General features: G+C 38.0%; 1 protein-coding gene across 1 annotated transcript; it reads right to left on the bottom strand.

The window, feature by feature from the left end:
- Window positions 1–228: 228 nt before the first annotated feature.
- On the bottom strand, window positions 229–8,518 carry PROK2 (prokineticin 2). The gene is made up of 3 exons (XM_072419240.1): window positions 8,270–8,518; window positions 4,553–4,678; window positions 229–2,348 (listed from the first exon to the last, which is right to left on the bottom strand). Exons 1-3 carry the CDS (start codon window positions 8,366–8,368, stop codon window positions 2,223–2,225), a joined length of 351 nt encoding a protein of 116 aa, XP_072275341.1. The 5' UTR covers window positions 8,369–8,518; the 3' UTR covers window positions 229–2,222.
- Window positions 8,519–19,776: the final 11,258 nt, after the last annotated feature.

Here is a 19,776-nt window from a genome sequence, read left to right as displayed (position 1 = left end):
GAATATAGATCTAGGTACAATAACAAAACACAGGGCACAATAAAGTATATTTCTGTAATATATCAGTGCTGATGAAATAACAAATAAATAACACAATGCATTTGGTTCCAGTATGAACACAGGAAAAGTACAGCAAAGGTGCAAAAATAATTTGCATAAATATTTCTACTTTATAATCTATAGATATTTTATACAGTAAAATGCTGTTTTAACCTATCAAAAATAATGTATAGTATAAACAATGTATAGTTTTTTTAAAGGATAACTGAACTTGTAAAGTAAAGTACGGATATCCATGGCCCTTCACCTGTAGGATAAAAAGTAAATGGCATATTTATTGCATCCCTGCCTAGATTTGCATGCTACCAGCCAGGAGACCAGTTCTGGCTCCAGATCCCATTGACAACAATAGGACATGGGTCTATTGAAGTGTAGGTAGACCTGGTGCATCAACCCATAGATAGTCGTAAGTATATATTACTAATGGCACATCTTAGTTAAGGAATGCCATATATATTTCTTTACTACAGGTTGGGGGGGGGGTGGATAATGGATAAACCTGAAGCAACAACCAGAAGTAAGTTGCTCAGAGGGCCATGGTAAGCATATTACTAATCGCACATCCTAGATAGTGAGTGCCATTTGTTATACTACAGGTGGGGGGAAATGGATAATTGTATTTTACTTGATGAGTAGAACTGTTCTTTATGAGTTACCCATTAAGGGTATTGTGACAGTGTCTGCAGATAGCCTATTCCCATATTTTCTCACCACCTCCTGGCTCCAAGCATACCTAGGCTCCAATCTCAAAGCTTACACAAGAAATACAGTCATGGGCCTCCCAAAATGACAGTATTTGGTCCTGGTAAATGGTCTCCAAGTGGCCCACTCACCCAGATTTATAGATTAATCAGTTATATTCCTATGCTTTCCTCTTGCACCACTACAACATGACTGCTGGCTTTGAGCATGTACATGACCTCTCCCATTTGTCAGTTCTTGAGTCCGAAGGACCATTCACCAGGGACGAATACTGTTACTTGGGGATGCCCATGACCTTAGGCTCTGTGTACGCTTCGAGACTGGAACTTAGGTATGCTTGGAGCAAGGAGGTGGTGAGGAAATATAGGGGTGGGCTATCAGCAAATACTGAAACTTGGCTCTGATTGTCTCCTAAAAGTTTATCCAAAGCCAAAATTTTAAGCTTTATGGACTGAATACCACTGTCTGTGTCCCATTGGGGAGATTTCCTTTATAACGGTAATTGGGAGTAAATTCCCATTGTTAGTTAGATTTCCCCCTTACCTTCTGTTGCAATAACAAATGTAAACTGCATTAGGATTTCCCATCACTTTATGTACCATTTAAATCGATCACCAAGACAAATCGTTACAGTAAACTACCCTGGTGGGGATACAGACAGCCCGATAGGAGATTCAAGTCTCTCCTTTTAAACCAAAAAATACAAATACTTTAAAAATGGAATGAACTCAAAAATTCAATTTTACTTTTGTAAGATAAAAAAAAAAGTAAAGGAACCCTGACACTGGTGCAAATGGTGACAGTTTTTAGTGCAAAAGCAATGATTTTTTGAACTTATAGCAACATCATACCTAAAATGCTTAAACAATTTAGAATACATCAAGTTTTGGGCACCCTTGTCCACCCTCAGATTTTATATGAGGAGGTATCTAGAAGTTTTTCTACTTTATTATCTGTCAACCAGAAATAATGTACAGATAGAACCCCACATTCCCTCTTGGTTCTATAGCATCCATCAAGTAATCCCAACTTTATTGTTAGTATTGATTGGCCTGGTATTGCACTGTTACTTACAAGAAAAAAAGAGTTGTTTTTACTGCAAAAATGGTGCAGTATTTACTAGTTCCATGCATACATTTTAAGTTTCACAATTTTAAAGTGATATATAAGCTAATTATTCGTGCAATTATTGCAAATGGGGGTGATGGGGAACTATGGGCTTAATGTGAATGCAATACTAGAATTCAGCCAATTTGACAGTTTTTGTAAACTGAGCACCAGTATGAGGAATTTAAAGCTTAAATTGTGGAGAAAGAATACTTGATGGTTGAACTGGACCTCTTTTTTTTAATCAACACATTAAATTCTTTTTCATGTTGCTAGTAAAAACTGAAAATATTAGAAGAATACAATCTGTGAGCATAAATTCATATTTTACAATTACATTATGTTGATATCTCCTAATAATAATAATTTTTCCCTTTTAGGTATGGCAAGCACTGGTATCTTCCGTCTTCCAACTTCGTACAAGCTAGGTTTGGCTGGCATGGACAAGTGTGAACCATTCTTTTGCCAGGATATGGAATCTAAAGGGAAAAAATACATTAATGAGTTAAGGAAGTGTATATAAATGGTTTCTAATTTACTGGAGATATGTTTATAAAGATCCCATCTTTGACAGCCACCAGTTGACACAGTTGGTGGCTCTAAATCTTGGCTGCCAAAGACAGCTTGGGTCCCCATTGACAACGGGAACCAATCACACACCAATTGTGTGATCACTGTGTCAGCTATTATCTAGTGAATGATAGCCAGAAAAATGGCAAATTCAAGGTTTAACTTCCCTTTATACCTTTTGTTTCCAACCTTCTAACTATAACTCAATCAGCACAATTCTTTTGTCCAATGAGCAGGTGGATGACCTGGAAGCCTGGAAGCTTTAATGTTTTAATTATCGGTGGACTTGTTCCCCAGCTAGGTAGTGTGATCAAAGAGAAAAACAGCTAAATACACCAAGATACATATATGTTAACCATTGTACCTGTCTTACTATTTGTAATTACAAGTCAGCCTAATTTATAACCCAGACACCTCTGCAATAAATAACGTACAGTCAATGTCTGACCTTACTACAGACTTCCTACAGTCTACACTAAAATACAGTCTGGCCTAGGGCTCCTATGATAAAACAATGAAGGAGCAACTGCACAATGATAAGATAAGCAGTCCCTTGCTCTTAGTAAACCTAAAATGCCTTACAATCTTCCAATGTGAGTATTGTTGTGAAATAAATTATAAAAGTTGTAATGCAAGAGAAAAATTAAGGTAATTTTGCCACCTGTATATAAAAATGCATTTATTAATTTTCTAAGGAATCCATCAGTGTTAGGATGTTAATATCTCCCTGGACATAATTATCACCACTCCCACCAATATAACTTGTGTGCAGCATTTTGCCCTGCTTCTGCAAACACTAAATGGGCCCATTACGAACTGTCAATGTGGAGAACAGACAACTAGAATAAAGCTGAATACGGGACAAAGTCAAGAGTTTTTTAAAAAAAAGTTAAGGTTTGTTAATAGACCTTGGGCTTTTACCAATGGCATTAGTTTGACATTGTTTTAAAATACTTTTGGGATTGTTTAGAAATAATTGACTTATAGAGCCTGATTTAATAAAACTCTCCAAGACAGGAGAGAATACACTTTTATTAGTGAAGCTGGGTGATCCAGCAAACCTGTAATAGATTTCCTAAAAGTCATTTCCTATTTGTTTTGGACCAGATCCATTCCATGTTTGCTGGATCACCCAGCTTCACTGATGAAAGTGTATGCTCTGCAGTCTTGGAGAGCTTTAAACAGTCAGGCCCATAGACTTGTATAGGAATTTAAACCTGTTTGAAGCAAACAAAAACCCATTAACCAAAGCCATTAGTCTGTGATTGGTGCTCCAAAAGACCTAAGTGGACCAATCTTTGTCATCAAATTAGCTAGGAGGCTAATTTTGTTGTGTTAAACTGACCCAATCCCTAAACTTTTATTTAGCTTCACAGACATATAAATGTGAACAGCAAAAGCTAAAAATCCTAAGAAGTGGAGTTCCTAAAAACTCTCCAATTGATGCCGATTTTGTGGTGGCATCATTGCTACCACTGCAAGACAGTTTCAGAAAATGAACTGGTTACTAATTTTTTGTTTTGATCTTATTGTTTCCTACATCTCTAAAAAACCTGCTAAAAAACCAGCTAAAGTGCTAATTTGTGGGGTAGTGCTGGACCAGTGCTGGAAGAAGGTCCGTCAATATGAACAGATAACAAGTGTGCAAGTTTTATCCACCCAATGCATCCCATCCTTGTTAAACATCCATATAATGCACTGAACAACATTTTCAATTTAAACATTGAAGAAGAATATTAACTGCATTTTTTATACTAATAAATTCAAGAATGTTTAGGAGAACTGAAAGTCTTTGAGACTTTTCTGCACAGTGTTGCACTGCAAGACCTGTTACTATCTAAGGTTGTCCATTTATCTGGATCTAGAAATTGTGGCATAATTATTTATAAACAAATGTTGATGAGCTAACCTCAATGACTGTTGCAGTAACCTACGTTCAATGACCATAATATTGATTTTGTCATAAATACAAATAGATTATTCTGTACAAAATGCATGTGCAAGGCACCTTTCCAAAATGTTGTTTTGTGGAGAGACCAACAAAACAGAAAATTGGAGTTTTCCATTACCAAATATTCAGCATTATCCGGCGTTATTATCAGCAAGGACTTACTTTATGACTTAATGGATGACAGTCTTCACCCTCATTGCCAAGAGGAGTACACATTCGAAGGCCTCTTATCCAAAGACTCACTGCACAACACATCCCTCCTCCACACTGAAGATCCCTTTCACAAGCCTGTCAATAAAAGAAATATAACGTTCAAACCAAATTTCAAACCAGTTGTGTCACATGCTTGAAACTCATAATAAAAGCAACAAATTTCCTTGGAATGCCATTACAAAAGTCCTTGTAATACCATAAAAATATGTGTATGATTGTTATGCTGATGTTGAAAAAAGAATTAAAAGCTTATCAGAATGTTGCAACAAATGGCATTGTGCACACATTCAATATGTGAAGATTGATGCTTTTAAAAGTGATTCAAAGCCAGTGTCAAGGTGCTTAACGGGTAAAACTACAGCAAATGTCACCTATAATTGCCAGTATTTCCTTGTAATTTGTGAGCAAGACTGTAAATATGTTATTACATTTTAAAGTACTGCTTCCGTGTCCACCTCTTTTGTGTTTATTGCTTTATATAATTTTAATAGTTACATTTCTTTTGGACTGGTCACTGACCAGCGTCACATTTTTCATCATTAAATTGTGTGTGTAGAATGCCATGGTGAACCCCTCGACGAAGTGGGTCCATGACATTTTGCACAAACAAGATGTCCTTGGTCTTCTAGGTCACATAATGCTGGGTGCCATTGAATCCAGAAGATGGAGGTCATTGAATGGTGGAAAAGAATTAAGCCCCCTGAGGATGTTGCATTGGGCTTAAATCTACTTATCCATTTAAATAAAAAAAAATCAACACATTTTTGTTGTAATACTCAAGAAGACATGAGCTGCAGAAACAGTTAATGCTTGGACTCTATGTGTGTTTGTTGCCATTGATTCAGAATAGCACTCTAACCCACATATACAGTAATACACCTGGGCTACACCATAACACAAAATGCCTTGTAAAAAAATAGGTACAATTTTTGGTCTGTTTGGGTGCACTGACAACTAATTCAAAACAAATGGGTGACCCTAATGCAACTCAATGCACAAAAGTTAATGCAATAATGCATGCACAAGAAGAGAAACTAATTACAGCTAACATAAAAAAATATTTTATCAACAGAATTACACAAAATATGTTCAAATAGTCACAAATTTGTTCAGCCACAAGGCGTGATATTTAATAACTGATATATAAGCAGATTGCCCCCTTTGATGGTGGTAATAAATGATAAGAGTATTTGAGCAAATCAAACTACAATACCATAAATTATAAAAAGAAATATGCCAGAAAGACTACCTTGAATGCCCGAAAGGTCTTCCCTAAGTTTTTATTCAATATCATTTATTATATATAGTCATGTACAAAGCATACTTCATGGATGAAATGTAATAAAACAGTAATTGTAAAATTCCACCATCTAGTTTTAATTATGCATATATAAATTATGTGTAGTCATCTGTCTCAAACTTATTCTCATAATTGTCACCTTCTTTGTAAACATGTCATGATCAACCCCTTTGTTAGATTAATCTACTGGCTACTTAGCCCTTTTCACAATTTTCTCTTTTCTCTGTACTGGAAAAACTGAATGAAATTTGACCAGTGGCCATGGACAGCAGCTCACTGTTTATGTGTTTTATGAGTAATTCCCGGGGATTATTTGCTTTAATTGTATGTGAAGTAGTGCCGGGATGTGTGGTCCAACTTCCTAATGTTGTAATAAAAAAGAACAATGACTATGTTGTAGCTTTAGATTCCCAGATCAAATTACCAACACTACATAGTCAAACAGAAGCTGCATGCAAAAGTTTAAATTAATTATGTTATACAAGGTAGCTTTTTGAAGACTTTCATGATCATTTTATCATTTTAGATGTTTTAGGGCAGGCTCAGACCTGCGTCAGGATCAGAGATCCTGTGTGCCCCCCACCCCCTCTGGCTGACACCTTGCTTGGTCACTCACAGTGCAGTGCTGGTATTAAGGAACCATCATCTGCATACCAACACAATAAAAAAATAACAACCCAACTAATGGCTGAATGCAATGCAGGTAAAGTATTGGGCTCTATAATGTGCAGAGCATCAGCATCAATGCTGCTCAATGCTGGTAATATCTGCTGAAGTACAATGAGCTCCAGAGCTTGGTGAGCTTGATACAACACTACAGTCCCTGCATGCAACAGGTTCCTTATAATACAATAAAACCTAAGCACAACCCCCCAACCACCTAGTCTACATGATGGTAAAAACATATTATTGATCTCCTATAACATTCAATCTCAGCAGCAAAATGTTATTGGGTTGTTGGTCCAAACTGAAGTGTCAGTTAAGTCCCCTCTGTATACTATAGTTCCATCCTCTGACCCTACTGGACTTGTAATGTAGGGTTCACAAGAAGAAACCAGGGTGGAATGATGGACACAAACACTTCCAAAAGTGTTAAATATTGAAGACCCCACCTGAAGTTGCTGTAATAAAGCAAAGATAGGACATACAGGGTGCTGGATAGCTGTGCAATGGCAAACTTTATTTGTAGGGGCTTCTCCCCTTTATTTTTTGCACTTTGCAGAGCATTCCATACAAGATCTTGAATTAAATTGAATAGTGGCCGTTCAAAACTTTTTTGCACAAATGTTTGTAGGGGGTGCAGTTGCATTGCCATTTTTCAAGAGCTCTCTGCAGCATCTGAGATTGGCAAACACTGATCTGTTTGCATAGATTCAATGGAAAAGCTTTCCAACAGCATTAGCAAGAAAATAGTTTGAAGGACAGAAGATGACCCACCATCCATTCTGACAATTGTCAAGGGAGTCACAACCAGCACCAAACCAGCCTACTAGTGCAAAACCTATAAATGCATGCCAATGCCTCCTCCTCACTGCTCCCAGGTGCAATGCTTTAGTGTCTGGGATGGTTACTGTGCAGTTGTCTGCTAGTCTGGACCTAGCTGTTCCAAAAAGTTTAGGAAAACCTTTTTGCTAATTTTATCTCCTGACATCATCCTGCTGCCTTCATCTGCACCACCAATGACTAATATCCTCCTTCCAACAAGGAATGGTGAGTACTCAGAATCCCACTCGATGCCACAACAAAGTGCCAGCAGGATATGTTCTGCTCAACATTCCATGGGCTCTGAATATACAAAGACATCTCACCTGGGCAGACACTCTGGGCACAAACTGGCACAATGATGGCATCACCCACTGAAGCCAGAGGACAGGTGAGTGTAACATAGTTTTTTTTACCCTCACAGGTTATTTTTTCAATGTTTTGCTAATGGGTGAGGGTAGATTTAAAAAAACAAGTAAAATATTTAGGTGCAGTGTCCACCTTCACATGTATCTAAAGCCAAAAATGTGTGAGGGTTAAGATAGTTAATGGTCAGATTTGCCTGTGTTCCCATTGTTCACCAGGCTGAAAGAGATGGAAAATGGTCAGAATTGTAGGTTGTCACTAATACAAGAAATGAGGGGAACAGGTGACACCTGTACCAGTGACAAGTGTTAGGGTTTCTTCTTACTTTTGGGTCTTGGCGCCCTAGGAGTCAATGACAACTTATTTAACATCCTATCCCTAGTATCCCTCAGATGAACCCCTTGGGGTACATGTACCCCATTTTTAACACTACCACATTACATACCAGACCCCCAATATGTCCCTCTCACAAGCGCACCTCAGGGCAGACCCCCGGTCTCACACAGCTCCGCACTCACCCCTGTGATGACTGCTGTGTCCCCGCGCTCCAGAAGAAACAAAACTGAGCCCAAGAGAAGCGACAGACAGGTCAGTGTCCTCATAATACCAATCCTCATAATACCAATAAGGTCGCAGATTTGGCGGGAGGTGATATCCGCAGGGGAGGTCAGGGTGAGGAGCCGACGGAGGAGCTGACCGGATAGGAGCTGTGTACAACCTGCTGCTCGCTGCTTTATTCTTCAATCCCGAGCCGTTATAAAGCTCCGCTCGCCTTCACCGCGCTCCATGACTCACCCGACCCAGATAAAGAGCCGCACAAAGGTGCGCAGCGAGCGCCAATCACAGGAAAGAATGACACAGGATACGCCCACAAGCGGTTTACGCGCATTCTGCACACTGTTATGGTCATAGAACTTCCAGTTCCCACCTGCAAGGTTATTGTAAGTGTTATCAGTGTGGTCACCCGGGGGTGTCCCTGTAGTGTGTGTGTGTGTGTGTGTGTGTGTGTGTGTGAGCAATGTATGAGAGCACTTTTTTATTGGATATGTAGAATTATTTTATATATATACATGCAATTGCATACATTTGCAAATATATATATATATATATATATATATATATTTATATATAATTGACTTGCTAATGATCAGCAATGCAGTATTAAGATGGCATATATACACAAAGGCTTAAAGTGATACTGTTCTGGAAACAAAACTGCCATGATAGTTTAAAAATAAAATCATAATCAAAATATTTAGTAATTATATATAAATATATATATAGTGTATGTAAGTAAATATGTAAGTATATATGTATATATGATAAAACAGCACAGTATTGGAAATACAACTCAATAAACAAAACAAAACTGAATGAATCAAAAATAAATATAAATATAAATGAATAAATATATATATATATATATATATATTATATTTATTCATTTATATATATATATATATATATATATTTACATATATTTATATGGCAGGGTTCTCTTCTCCTACTATGACTTTGTTGGCATATCTCAATCTTTTGCAACCCTTATTTAATATACAGCGCTGGCGCTACAGTTTATTATTATTATTAATATTATTATTATTAATAATAATAATAATAATAATAATAATAGTACTAATACTATTACTAATAATAATAACAATAATAATAATGTTTAAACATATGTGTGAGTTTGGATACTTTTTTTACCTACTTCATACAGCCACAAACAACAGGATGATTTAACTAAGCACTTAGTGTTATATCTCTGTAATTGTATCTGCAGATCATCTTCTACTCAAACTGCTCAAGTAAACAATTAAATTCCTTCTCTATTGTCAAAGTGTTGCTCTATCATAACCTCAATTGACTTTTGACAATTGACGTTTTTCTCTCGTCAACAGAAATATGCCACTGAAATTGATATGATGTGTATGCATTTGGCTGCTATTATTTATATCATATTTATATAGTATTTATTATTAGTATTTATATAGCGCCAACATATTACGCAGCGCTGTACATTAAGTAGGGGTTGCAAATGACAGACAAATACAGACAATGACACGGGGAGGAAAGGAACCCTGCCCCGAAGAGCTTACAATCTAGAAGGAGGGGGAAGTAACACACAATAGGATGGGAGATATGTAGTGGTGGGAAGTAGTGAGGGTTTAGGAGAAAGAAGAAGACGGGTAGGCAACATTGAAAAAATGTTTTTTGAGTGTTCTTTTAAATGAGCATAAAGTAGAAGCAAGTCAAATAGAATGAGGAAGACCATTCCAGAGAGTTGGGGCAGCTCTAGAAAAGTCTTGGAGCCGTGCGTGTGATGAGGTTATGAGTGAGGAAGTCATTAGTAGGTCATTGGAGGAGTGAAGAGAGCGGCTAGGGGGGTATTTTTATCAGGGCAGAAAGGTAAGTGTGACAAGAACTGTGGAGGGATTTGTAGGCTGTTATATGTGATACACATTTTTAATGGTTTTAAGTATCTCAGTCATACCAAATCTGTTTCATATTTGTCTAATTTATCAAGTTTCATTTAATATTCAGTGCCTGATATCAGTGATGCATCAAGCAAGCAATTTACAAAGTGTACCTCATTGAATCTGTAACTACGACATACAATTGAGGAAGAATATGTACAAATGGTTTATCTATATATTTATACTGATAACAAACAATCTAAGAGTAATGGTTACTATGATGATTCAAAGTTTAATATTCTTGGCACTTCTAGGTCTGTAAAAAAACGTAAAACTAAAAACCTTCACTTGCTAGATTGTGGTAAGTTTTTCAAGGATGTGCATTATTTGGAGTTTGAAAGTGTGTGTGGTCTGAATGATATTCTAAACTCTCATACACATTCAAAGTGACAGATTTTACCAGGTTAGTTTTCTTTGATGGGGAGATAAAGGGGTCATTTTACTAAAGAAATATCTGCTGTGTGCATAGCAAATTAAATTATTCTTTTAGTAAATTAGAAAAATCTACGCTAACCTCAGCCATCCAACCATGTGCAAGGAAAAATCTTGTGTTTTTCTAGATTTCCTTGCATGGGTGATTCTTTCCAAAGTAAACTGTCATCACTTTTACTAAACTACAGGAATTATTCCTTGCAAGGTGATAATCCACTCTGGTAGGTAACCAGCCTAATTTGCTTTGGTAAATCACCTCCTTATCTGTAAGAGACACTGTCACCAACATAAAAAACTGCAGGTAGAAAGCACAGAAATCAAGTATTTTAAATACTTTCTAGCAGTGTTTTCCTTTTCAGAAATTGTTACTTTTTTCTTTTCATTTTCAATGAAAAAGTTTCAAGTTTTTATTGAAAAATTTCAGATAACAAAGAACAAGGATATACATAAATGTCAACGTCTGCATTTGAAAAGCAATAAAAATAACAGACAAGGTAGCAAACTACAATTCAAGACAATGTTAACAATATTAACCAATGTATCGAGAATCTAACAAGAAGTCCATGACTTCTTTCCTATTTACCAACCAAGGTAAGCACAAGAAAAATAGGAGAAGGAAAGAAAAAAGAACCAAAGCACATGAGGTAGGAAAGATAACAAGGTGTATCCATCGAATTGTACCATCCATATACACAATGAATGAAATCAAAATCACATCTGAATAGGGATTTTTATTGTGGTTCATTAAATAGTCAACAGTGCATGATCACATTTTTTTTTACGTTGACAGGTTTGGGGCTGCTGAAATCCCATCCAAGAGCACACAGCAGCAGTGTCAGGAATTTTGGAAAGGTTATTCTATTTATTATTATATTATGTTTCTTTCATTACATTTCAGGATGCAACTTACAACCCCCATTGGAAAAGTAGATGGGCAGTGCGTGTTCCAGGGCCACGGTCCATACAGTGCATCCAATTCAAAATGTTTCCATTGACATGGACATCATCCTATTGGAAATCCATATGGGGGAGAAAAGACTCTTGTATTTAGAAAATCACCACTCTGGTTGACTTTAGTACTTTGGTAAAGTACTGCTTACTGATGTGCAATTGGATGGAAAGGTCTTAGCCGATGGGAGCCGTTCAGGAAAGCCTCCTTCATTCACAGATCTGAACCCGTTCTAAATGAACAGGCAGATCCTTGCATTGCAGGTGTTCAGGTACAGCTTGCTCATCAGCAAGTTCTTAGTTTATCAGTGACATGAGCAGCACAGTAGTGACATTTCCAAACCTCACTAAATATTCTATAGCAAATCTTTACTTTTTCACTTGAAGTCTTCAATAAGGGATGCTGTTCAGATGCTGATGGAAATTTTAGAGAAAAGAAAGGATGTACAACACTTACTACACTTTCACAGAGATCAGCTTTATCTGTTCCTGCTACACAGATTCCAAATACTTTTCAACAAATGTAAATTACTAGCAACAAATGTTATGTCTTTGATAAAGAATGGTAAGTTGTTAATTACTACAATTACCTTTCTGCAAACAGACTAAATCTGATTTATTAAAGCTCTTCATGACTGGAGAAGATAGACATATTATGGGAGAACCTGGGAGATCCAGCAAACCTAAAATAAATTTTACAAAAGAAAAAAAAAACACTTGCTCTTTGTTGGTAAATGTTTTCAATCCTGAACCAGATCCATTCCAAGTTTGCTGGAACACTCAACATCCCCATGATAGTCTATCTTCTACATTCTAGGAAAGTATTTATAAATCAGGTCCATTGTTTCATTTAGTTTCATTCCACCAATCAGCATTATTATTATTATTTATTATTAAACAGGATTTTTAAAGCACCAACATATTACACAGCACTGTACATTAAATAGGGATTACAAATGACAGACAGATACATACAGTGACATAGGAGGAGGAGAGGAGGCTGACCGAAGAGCTTACAATCTAGGAGGTGGGGAAAGTAACACACAATAGGAGGGAGATATGTAGTGGTGAGAAGTAGTGACAGTTTTAAAAGACAGAAGACGATGGGTAGGCAGGTTTGAAAAAATGGGTCTAGAGTGTTTTTTTAAATGAGCAAAACGTAGAAGCAAGCCAAATAGGACGAGGAAGACCATTCCAGAGAGTCGGGGCAGCTCCAGAGAAGTCTTGTATCCGTGCGTGTGATGGGGTTATGAGTGAAGAAGTCATTAGTAGATCATTGGAGGAGCAGAGAGAGCAGTGGGGGGAGTATTCTGGTGGTCTCTGGGGACAGTTAGAGGCAGATTTTGGAGATGTTGCGTAGGTGAAAGTGACAGGACCTGGAAATGTTCTGAATATGGGAGGTAAATGAGAGGGCCGAGTCAAAGGTGACACCAAGACAACGTGCCTGAAAGGAGGGCCGAATAACAGTGTTATAACAGTTAGATATATGTCAGGGGGGATTTGGAATTTGAGGGGGGGATAATGAGGAGTTCTGTTTTATCCAGGTTGAGTTTCAGGAATCGGTCAGACATCCATGAGAAGATGGCTGACAGGCAGCATGAGACCTTATCCAGGACTGAGGGAGACAGGTCAGGGGCGGACAGATAGATTTGAGTGTCATCAGCATACAGATTGTACTGTAAGCCAAAAGGAGGATATGAGACCAACGAGAGAGGAGGTGTACAGAGAAAAGAGGACCGGTCTAAGGACTGACCCTTGGGGAACTTCAACATGAAAGTGATGGAAGAGGAGTTGCCATTGAAAGAAACTTTAAAGGAGCGATCAGACAGATAGGAAGCAAACCAAGAGAGAGCAGTGTCACTGATACCAATGGAGCGCATGATTTGTATTAGAAGGGGATGATCAACAGTGTCAAAAGCAGAGGAAAGATCAAGGAGAAGGAGCAGGGAAAAGTTGCCTTGAGACTTAGCTCTGATGAGGTCATTGGCCACTTTAGTAATGGCTGTTTCAGTGGAATGGGCGGCTCTAAAACCAGACTGGAGGGGGTCAAGGAGAGAGTTGGTGCTCAAGAAGTTTAGAAACATATGGAAGAAGGGAGATAGGACGGTAGTTGGAGGGTAGGGAGGGGTCCAGTGCGAGTTTCTTCAGGATAGGGAGAATTATGACATGTTTGAGAGTGGAGAGGTAGATAAAGTAGCCATCTTTGATATTTAAACCCAAGATTGTAATATAATGTAATATATTGCACGATACCTGTCCTTAGTAGGTATTAGTAGTGGCTGAATGTGTTGTATTTTTTTAGCAGAAGATACCTGTTTTTGGCCATCTTGAGTATTTAAAGTGGACTTCTTTAGGCTAACCCAAAGAGCCAACCATGTTGTCTTCCTTCTGTAAATCGTTAACCACCTTAATAAATGTAGATAAGGGAGGAGGACATATTTAAAATCCATCCTGGGTAGCAGGAGATACATAGATACAGTGGAGTAATTGACCATAATGACATGATGGGTGTTTTTCACAGGTTACCAAGGTGAAAACAAAATAAAAAAACAGAAAAATAAAGCTAACATAACCACCCCCTCTAAAGAAATCAGGGAGCTGTTAAACATATTATTACACAGTAATTATATAGCACCAACATATTACGCAGCACTTTACAAAGTCCATAGGCATGTCACTAGCTGTCCTTCGAAGGGGCTCATAATCTAATGGCCCTACCATAATCATATGTCATTAAAACAGCCCAAAGTCAATTAAAAGTCAATGAGGGAAGCCAAATAATCCAACTGCATGTATTTGGAATGTGAGAGGAAACCTGAGTATACACGGGGAGAACCTGCAAACTCCATGCAGATAGTGTCCTGGATGGGATCTGAACCTAGGACCCAGGGCTTCAAAGGCCAGAGAGCTCTGAACCACCATGCTGCTCGTATTCTATATGTTTTATGGGGGGGCGGTTAGATATGTTTTAACCACATTGCAGCATGGCTTTATTTAGAACAACCAATCTCAACCATGGTTTCCACGGTGTTCCTCCAGTTGCTTACTGGCTTCCCATTCGATATTGCCTGCAAAGTTCTGGAACCAACATCTGCTGCTTGACTGCATGATGTTTTTAGCTGCCCATATTGGTGGTATTTAGCCACCACTGTAAGAGGGAAATCATTCCACTAGACACCAATTTATGAGACTTTTTCACCACTGACCCCAAAAAAAACTGTTTCATCATGGGATCCCCAAGACCTGAGAATTATTTTAAGGGTTCCTTGTTGGAGGTAGAAAGTTTAAAGTTGAAGTAAACACAAAACAAATCACACTTACCTTCAATCCTGCAGATCAGTCTATCCATCGGGAGGGAGGGAGTGCTGGGCGCTGACATCTTCTTCCGCGCTCTTCTTCCAACGTCACATGACGTAGTTTGGGAAAAAAACTTGCCAATCAGCAATTTTTTCCCTATTGATGAAAGCATCTCGGGCATGTATCCCGAGAGGCTCTGCACTCTCATTCATTCTTAATCGCCTAGGCAATCAAGAATTAAAGGGGGGGGGGGTGCCGCACCCTTCTTTTTTAAAAAAAGGGTGTTGCACTTAAAAAAAACAAAAACAATTTCTTTTTGCTTTAAATATAAGGGTTGTCTACCCTTTAATGTAAAGTAAAAATTCTTTAGTTTAGGTGCGCATTAAGAAAGCCTGATCTAGAACACTGAGGGTCCAGGAGCCTCCCTACTGTTGACCAGTAATAAGCCAAAAAATTTACAAATTTGTTTGGAGACAAAATATAACTATCTTTGTTTTATGGTTTTATTTTTTTTTTCTATATGAAAAACGTGACAAATGTGTTTATGCTGTCAGTGTCTTTTGTATATTCATGAATTACTAATGCACAGAAACGTTATTCAGCGGTAAGAATTTTCCGTGTCCTTGGTACCGTTTGTCCTTCCAACCAAGGCTTACAAATAATATTGATGAGAACACGATTTGTTTGAATAAAGACCACATAAATGTCTGCCCCTGTCCTTGGTTTCAAGCATACATACTGCAGAACCCTCAAGCCAGTCTTTAAAAAGCGTACGCAGGACACATTGTTAATGATTTTTTTATTTCTGGTTTCAAGAAAAAAGCTATTGTGCTTAAATGGTGTTCTTAAAATTCCACATGAACCTGTATCATGAAAAAAAACACTTATGAAGAGATTGATACTTTACAAAATCAATTGGTTGAATATAGGAAAAAAACTGTTTAAATAGAAATGCAGACTTGTACAGATGTATAGGTTCCTTTCATGTACTAAAATTGACTACTTTGATTTCACTGCACACTCTGAGAATCTGAGAATCTGAGTAGGTGAATGTTCACCTTTCAAAATTGCAATTGCCCCAAGCATACATTCAAATCAGGAATGGCTTCACCAGAAGAACATTAATGTTTTGGAATGGCCCAGCCAAAGCCCAGACCTAAATCCAAAAGAAAATCTGTGAGGTGAACTGAAGAGGGCTGTGCAAGAGATGCCCAAGCAATCCGACAGATTTGGAGGACTTTTGCAAGGAAGAGTGGGCAAATACTTCCAAGCCAAGATGTGTTATGCCATATGGCTGCTGCTATAGCCTATCTGCTTCAAAGCTCAATATGTGCATTTAGAGATGCTTTTCTGCATGAGTGAGTATTTGAGATGTGGTTGACATTCTTTAGCTTTTTTCAACCAGGGAACAGTTATTCTCTGGATATTTTCCTATTTTCTCCCTTTTTTATGTTCAAATTATTCTGTGTAAACCCTGGAGATGTTCTGGTGTGAAAATCCAAGCAGGTTATCCCAGATCACCAAGTAATTAATCTTTATTTGCATATTGTGACTACTATTTACTTTGTAAATGAATGCAGGGCAGGACTAGAATGTCACACCTGCAGATTGCAAGGGAAGAGCAGCTGTTTAACTGCCAATTCCTGTACTCTGTGTATCAGAACTGGTGTGAGTGTTTGCAATACTAAAACTGAAAAAGCTGTTACAGCGAGAGGAGCTATGGTAATGACATCGGAAGAGCTTTTCTCCATGTGTGATCTGCAGAATTGAAAAGTTAATTAGACAGCTCAAAGTTCATGATACTTCCAGCTCCATGTGGAGTCAGTAGATGCTTCCGCTCCAACTGAAACCCCTTGTTAGCAGAGCTATCCATGGGTGCTCTTTCTGCCTCCCAGCCCTGTAGACCACAGTTGACCGTAACAATAGTGTATTGAAATAGCCACCTATGGCCTGCAACAGAAACCTAAATGTGGGAAATGACTCCATTGGGAGTGGGAGATCAGTCCTTGCCCTCAAGTCAACCTAATGGTCAGACACTTAACTTTAGATCAAGGCTGCAGCAAGGGTCTGACTAATAAAGACATTTGTGTGTATGGCCAAGAACTGCGTAGGTACCAGGATTTTCATGACTGTGTCAGTTCTTAGCCAACATCTCAGTCTAGGAATTAGATGCATATTTCCCCCTTCCTATTGTGTGAGACTTCCCCCACCTCCTAGATTGTAAGCTCTTTGGAGCAGGGTCCTCTTCTCCTCCTGTGTGAATGTCTCTAACTCTGTCATTTGCTACCCCTATTTATTGTACAGCGCTGGGTAACATGTTGGCGATATATAAATCCTGTTTAATGATGTAAATAATATTAGTGCCTGACTTTATATAGTTACTTATATGGGTAGAACCATTCTTCGAAGAGAAAACAACAACACCTACTAGACCTCAAGAGCTGTCTCAACACCTACACAGCTGCTCGGTTCCAAGCAATTTGACCAGCTCTCAGCCATTCAGTTATCTGAATTAAATTGGAATAATTCTAGTTCCAAGGAGTGTTTTCATACTGCAAGAAACCACCAGGGCTACATACAAACGGTCTCTACGTAACCCCTGAGGAAACTCACTGGCGAAACGCGTTGGGATTGAGACGCTGTTTACTCCAGCTCATTACTATATGGTTAGGCAGCTAATGTATAGTAAAAAAGGTATATTTTTATGTGGGTTCACATAGGACAGCCTATTTCTAAATATCTGTGTTATGCACTACGATTGGTATTGTTTTCACTTGACAAATGGCATACAAGTTGATATGCTAAATACAAGTTTGACACTTGTCACTCTAAACCCGTCTTCTTTATTCTCTTATCTGTCCATGAATGACATTATGCAACCTCAGTACTCATGTCAGATTAATAGCCTTAGCAATGTATGCACTTAAGTCAGACCTACCCTGTTTCCCCCATTTTAAGTCATCCCCAATAAATAAGCCACCCCCGATTTTTGAAAAAATAATTAAAATAAGACAGAGTGCCTTATAATCGGGGAAACAGGGTATCTTTAAAAATGTTATTTCACATAAAAGGGTAGACAATAGTAAACACAGAATGAGAAAGCAGAGCCTCCAGGGATACCCACGTCACACATCCCAGAAGGCTTCTGGCTGCTCCTTTTGCGCATGCCCAATGTCAGGCATGCGCAAATGGGGCTTTTCCCTGTTACAGCTCAGTGAGATCTGCACTCTTTTTCACCATTTTCAGCAGGCTATATCACCCAATGTCGCACCTGGACAGTGTAAGATCGGATGACATAGCCAGAAGAAGAAAGAAGACAGAGGAAGGTGACAGTGCCCGGTGCTTCCTCCGTGCAGGGAAGAAGTTTAATTACAGGGAGCTCTGTGGATGTAAAGGTAAGTAGGTTTTTTTTTTGGTTTAGTTCCGCTTTAGCTTCAAAAATTGTAACTGACGTTTGGTTAACGTTGGTCTGCTTTAATAAGGGCATTCAGTTGATAAAGTCATTGTCATCCCGTTTCCCTAACCAAGCTATCTTCCCAGAATAAATTTAATAAGGACATTTTTGACTTCTTTAGTCCTAATGTATACCTAATACATTTCAGATTGATGAAAAAGAATGACTTGTGATACTGTACATTCTATTTTCCCATCCCATACAAAATATTCAATCCTTGACTATTCTTGTGTATTCTTCAGTAAAAATACCATTTCACGTGTTTATTTCGTTACCAAACAACATTCAATGCAGGAAAATTTCTATGTGTGTCATGTCAGGGTTGAACACATGGGCAGGCGGTCTTCTCTTACGAACTTATCAAGGACATCTATTCATCTCTGCATATTCTTTTATATTGCAGTATTTTTGTATGTGTGGCAAACAAACAAGATCATAGAATGTAGCAAATACAAACATGCACATTGTCGGGTATTGTATCACAAATATATTGTTAATGAACAAAAAAACTGTAGGCAAGAAAACTTTTGGATTTTACTAAATGTGTCATTTTTTAGCTGCACTCATGCCCTTTATTAGAATCTTGCCTTGAATTAAATGACATAAAAACATGTCTGATTAGTAAAAGTGGAATAAAACAAGTAATTTAGCAATTACTTCACCATGCACAATCTCTCATGTAAAAGTTTTAAGCTTTGACTATCACCCATTCATTTAATATTGTTAATCAAATAACAATATAAAGTTCAGAGAAGTCGTAAAGTCGGTAAAGACTGAATGCCAAATACAAATGTTGGAGCTGCTTTTTTGAGGTTCAATTACCCTGCCCAGGTGTTTTGCAGTAGTTATGAGCCATTGATAACCTGGTTTCCCTTTTGCACAAAGTATGTTTAGAATGTTTCAGCTAATGTGTTGGAGATTTATATGGTTTGAAAATTTTGTTCTGATCACTGTTAGGCTTTGTACATGCGCCAAATGATTCTCGTCCTATAAAACAGTCATGGTAGTCACCGGCAAGAATCTGAGATGTGTACAGCAGTTGCCCAACGTTGTTTTATCCTGACGGATCATTGAATGGCACGCGGTGAAAGACCGCTGTACAGGTCAATGGAGAAGAGCACAGCCGGGTGCTGCAGCTTGCTCGTTCTTCCCCCTCCCCTTTCTGAGAACACAACAGGGCTGTGTGTACATTGCTTGTTTGTTCACCTGTCACAAAAGAAAAAACCTGTCATCATTTTCAGTGACGATAATTGATTTTTGATTACTGAATATTGTTACAAAATGTTATAATACGCGTGAATATTGGTCATTTTTGAGATTTGAGTCAAATTAATTGATATATTTAGATAACACTGGGGAACAATTTTGAACAAATTTTTTTTTATTGACTATAATTTTTAAGCTTATTTACACT

This window comes from Pyxicephalus adspersus, chromosome 8, assembly GCF_032062135.1.
Source record: "Pyxicephalus adspersus chromosome 8, UCB_Pads_2.0, whole genome shotgun sequence".
Lineage (NCBI taxonomy): Eukaryota > Metazoa > Chordata > Amphibia > Anura > Pyxicephalidae > Pyxicephalus > Pyxicephalus adspersus.
Note: the sequence above shows the minus strand (reverse complement) of the source record. Positions and strands in the feature narration are given on the sequence as shown.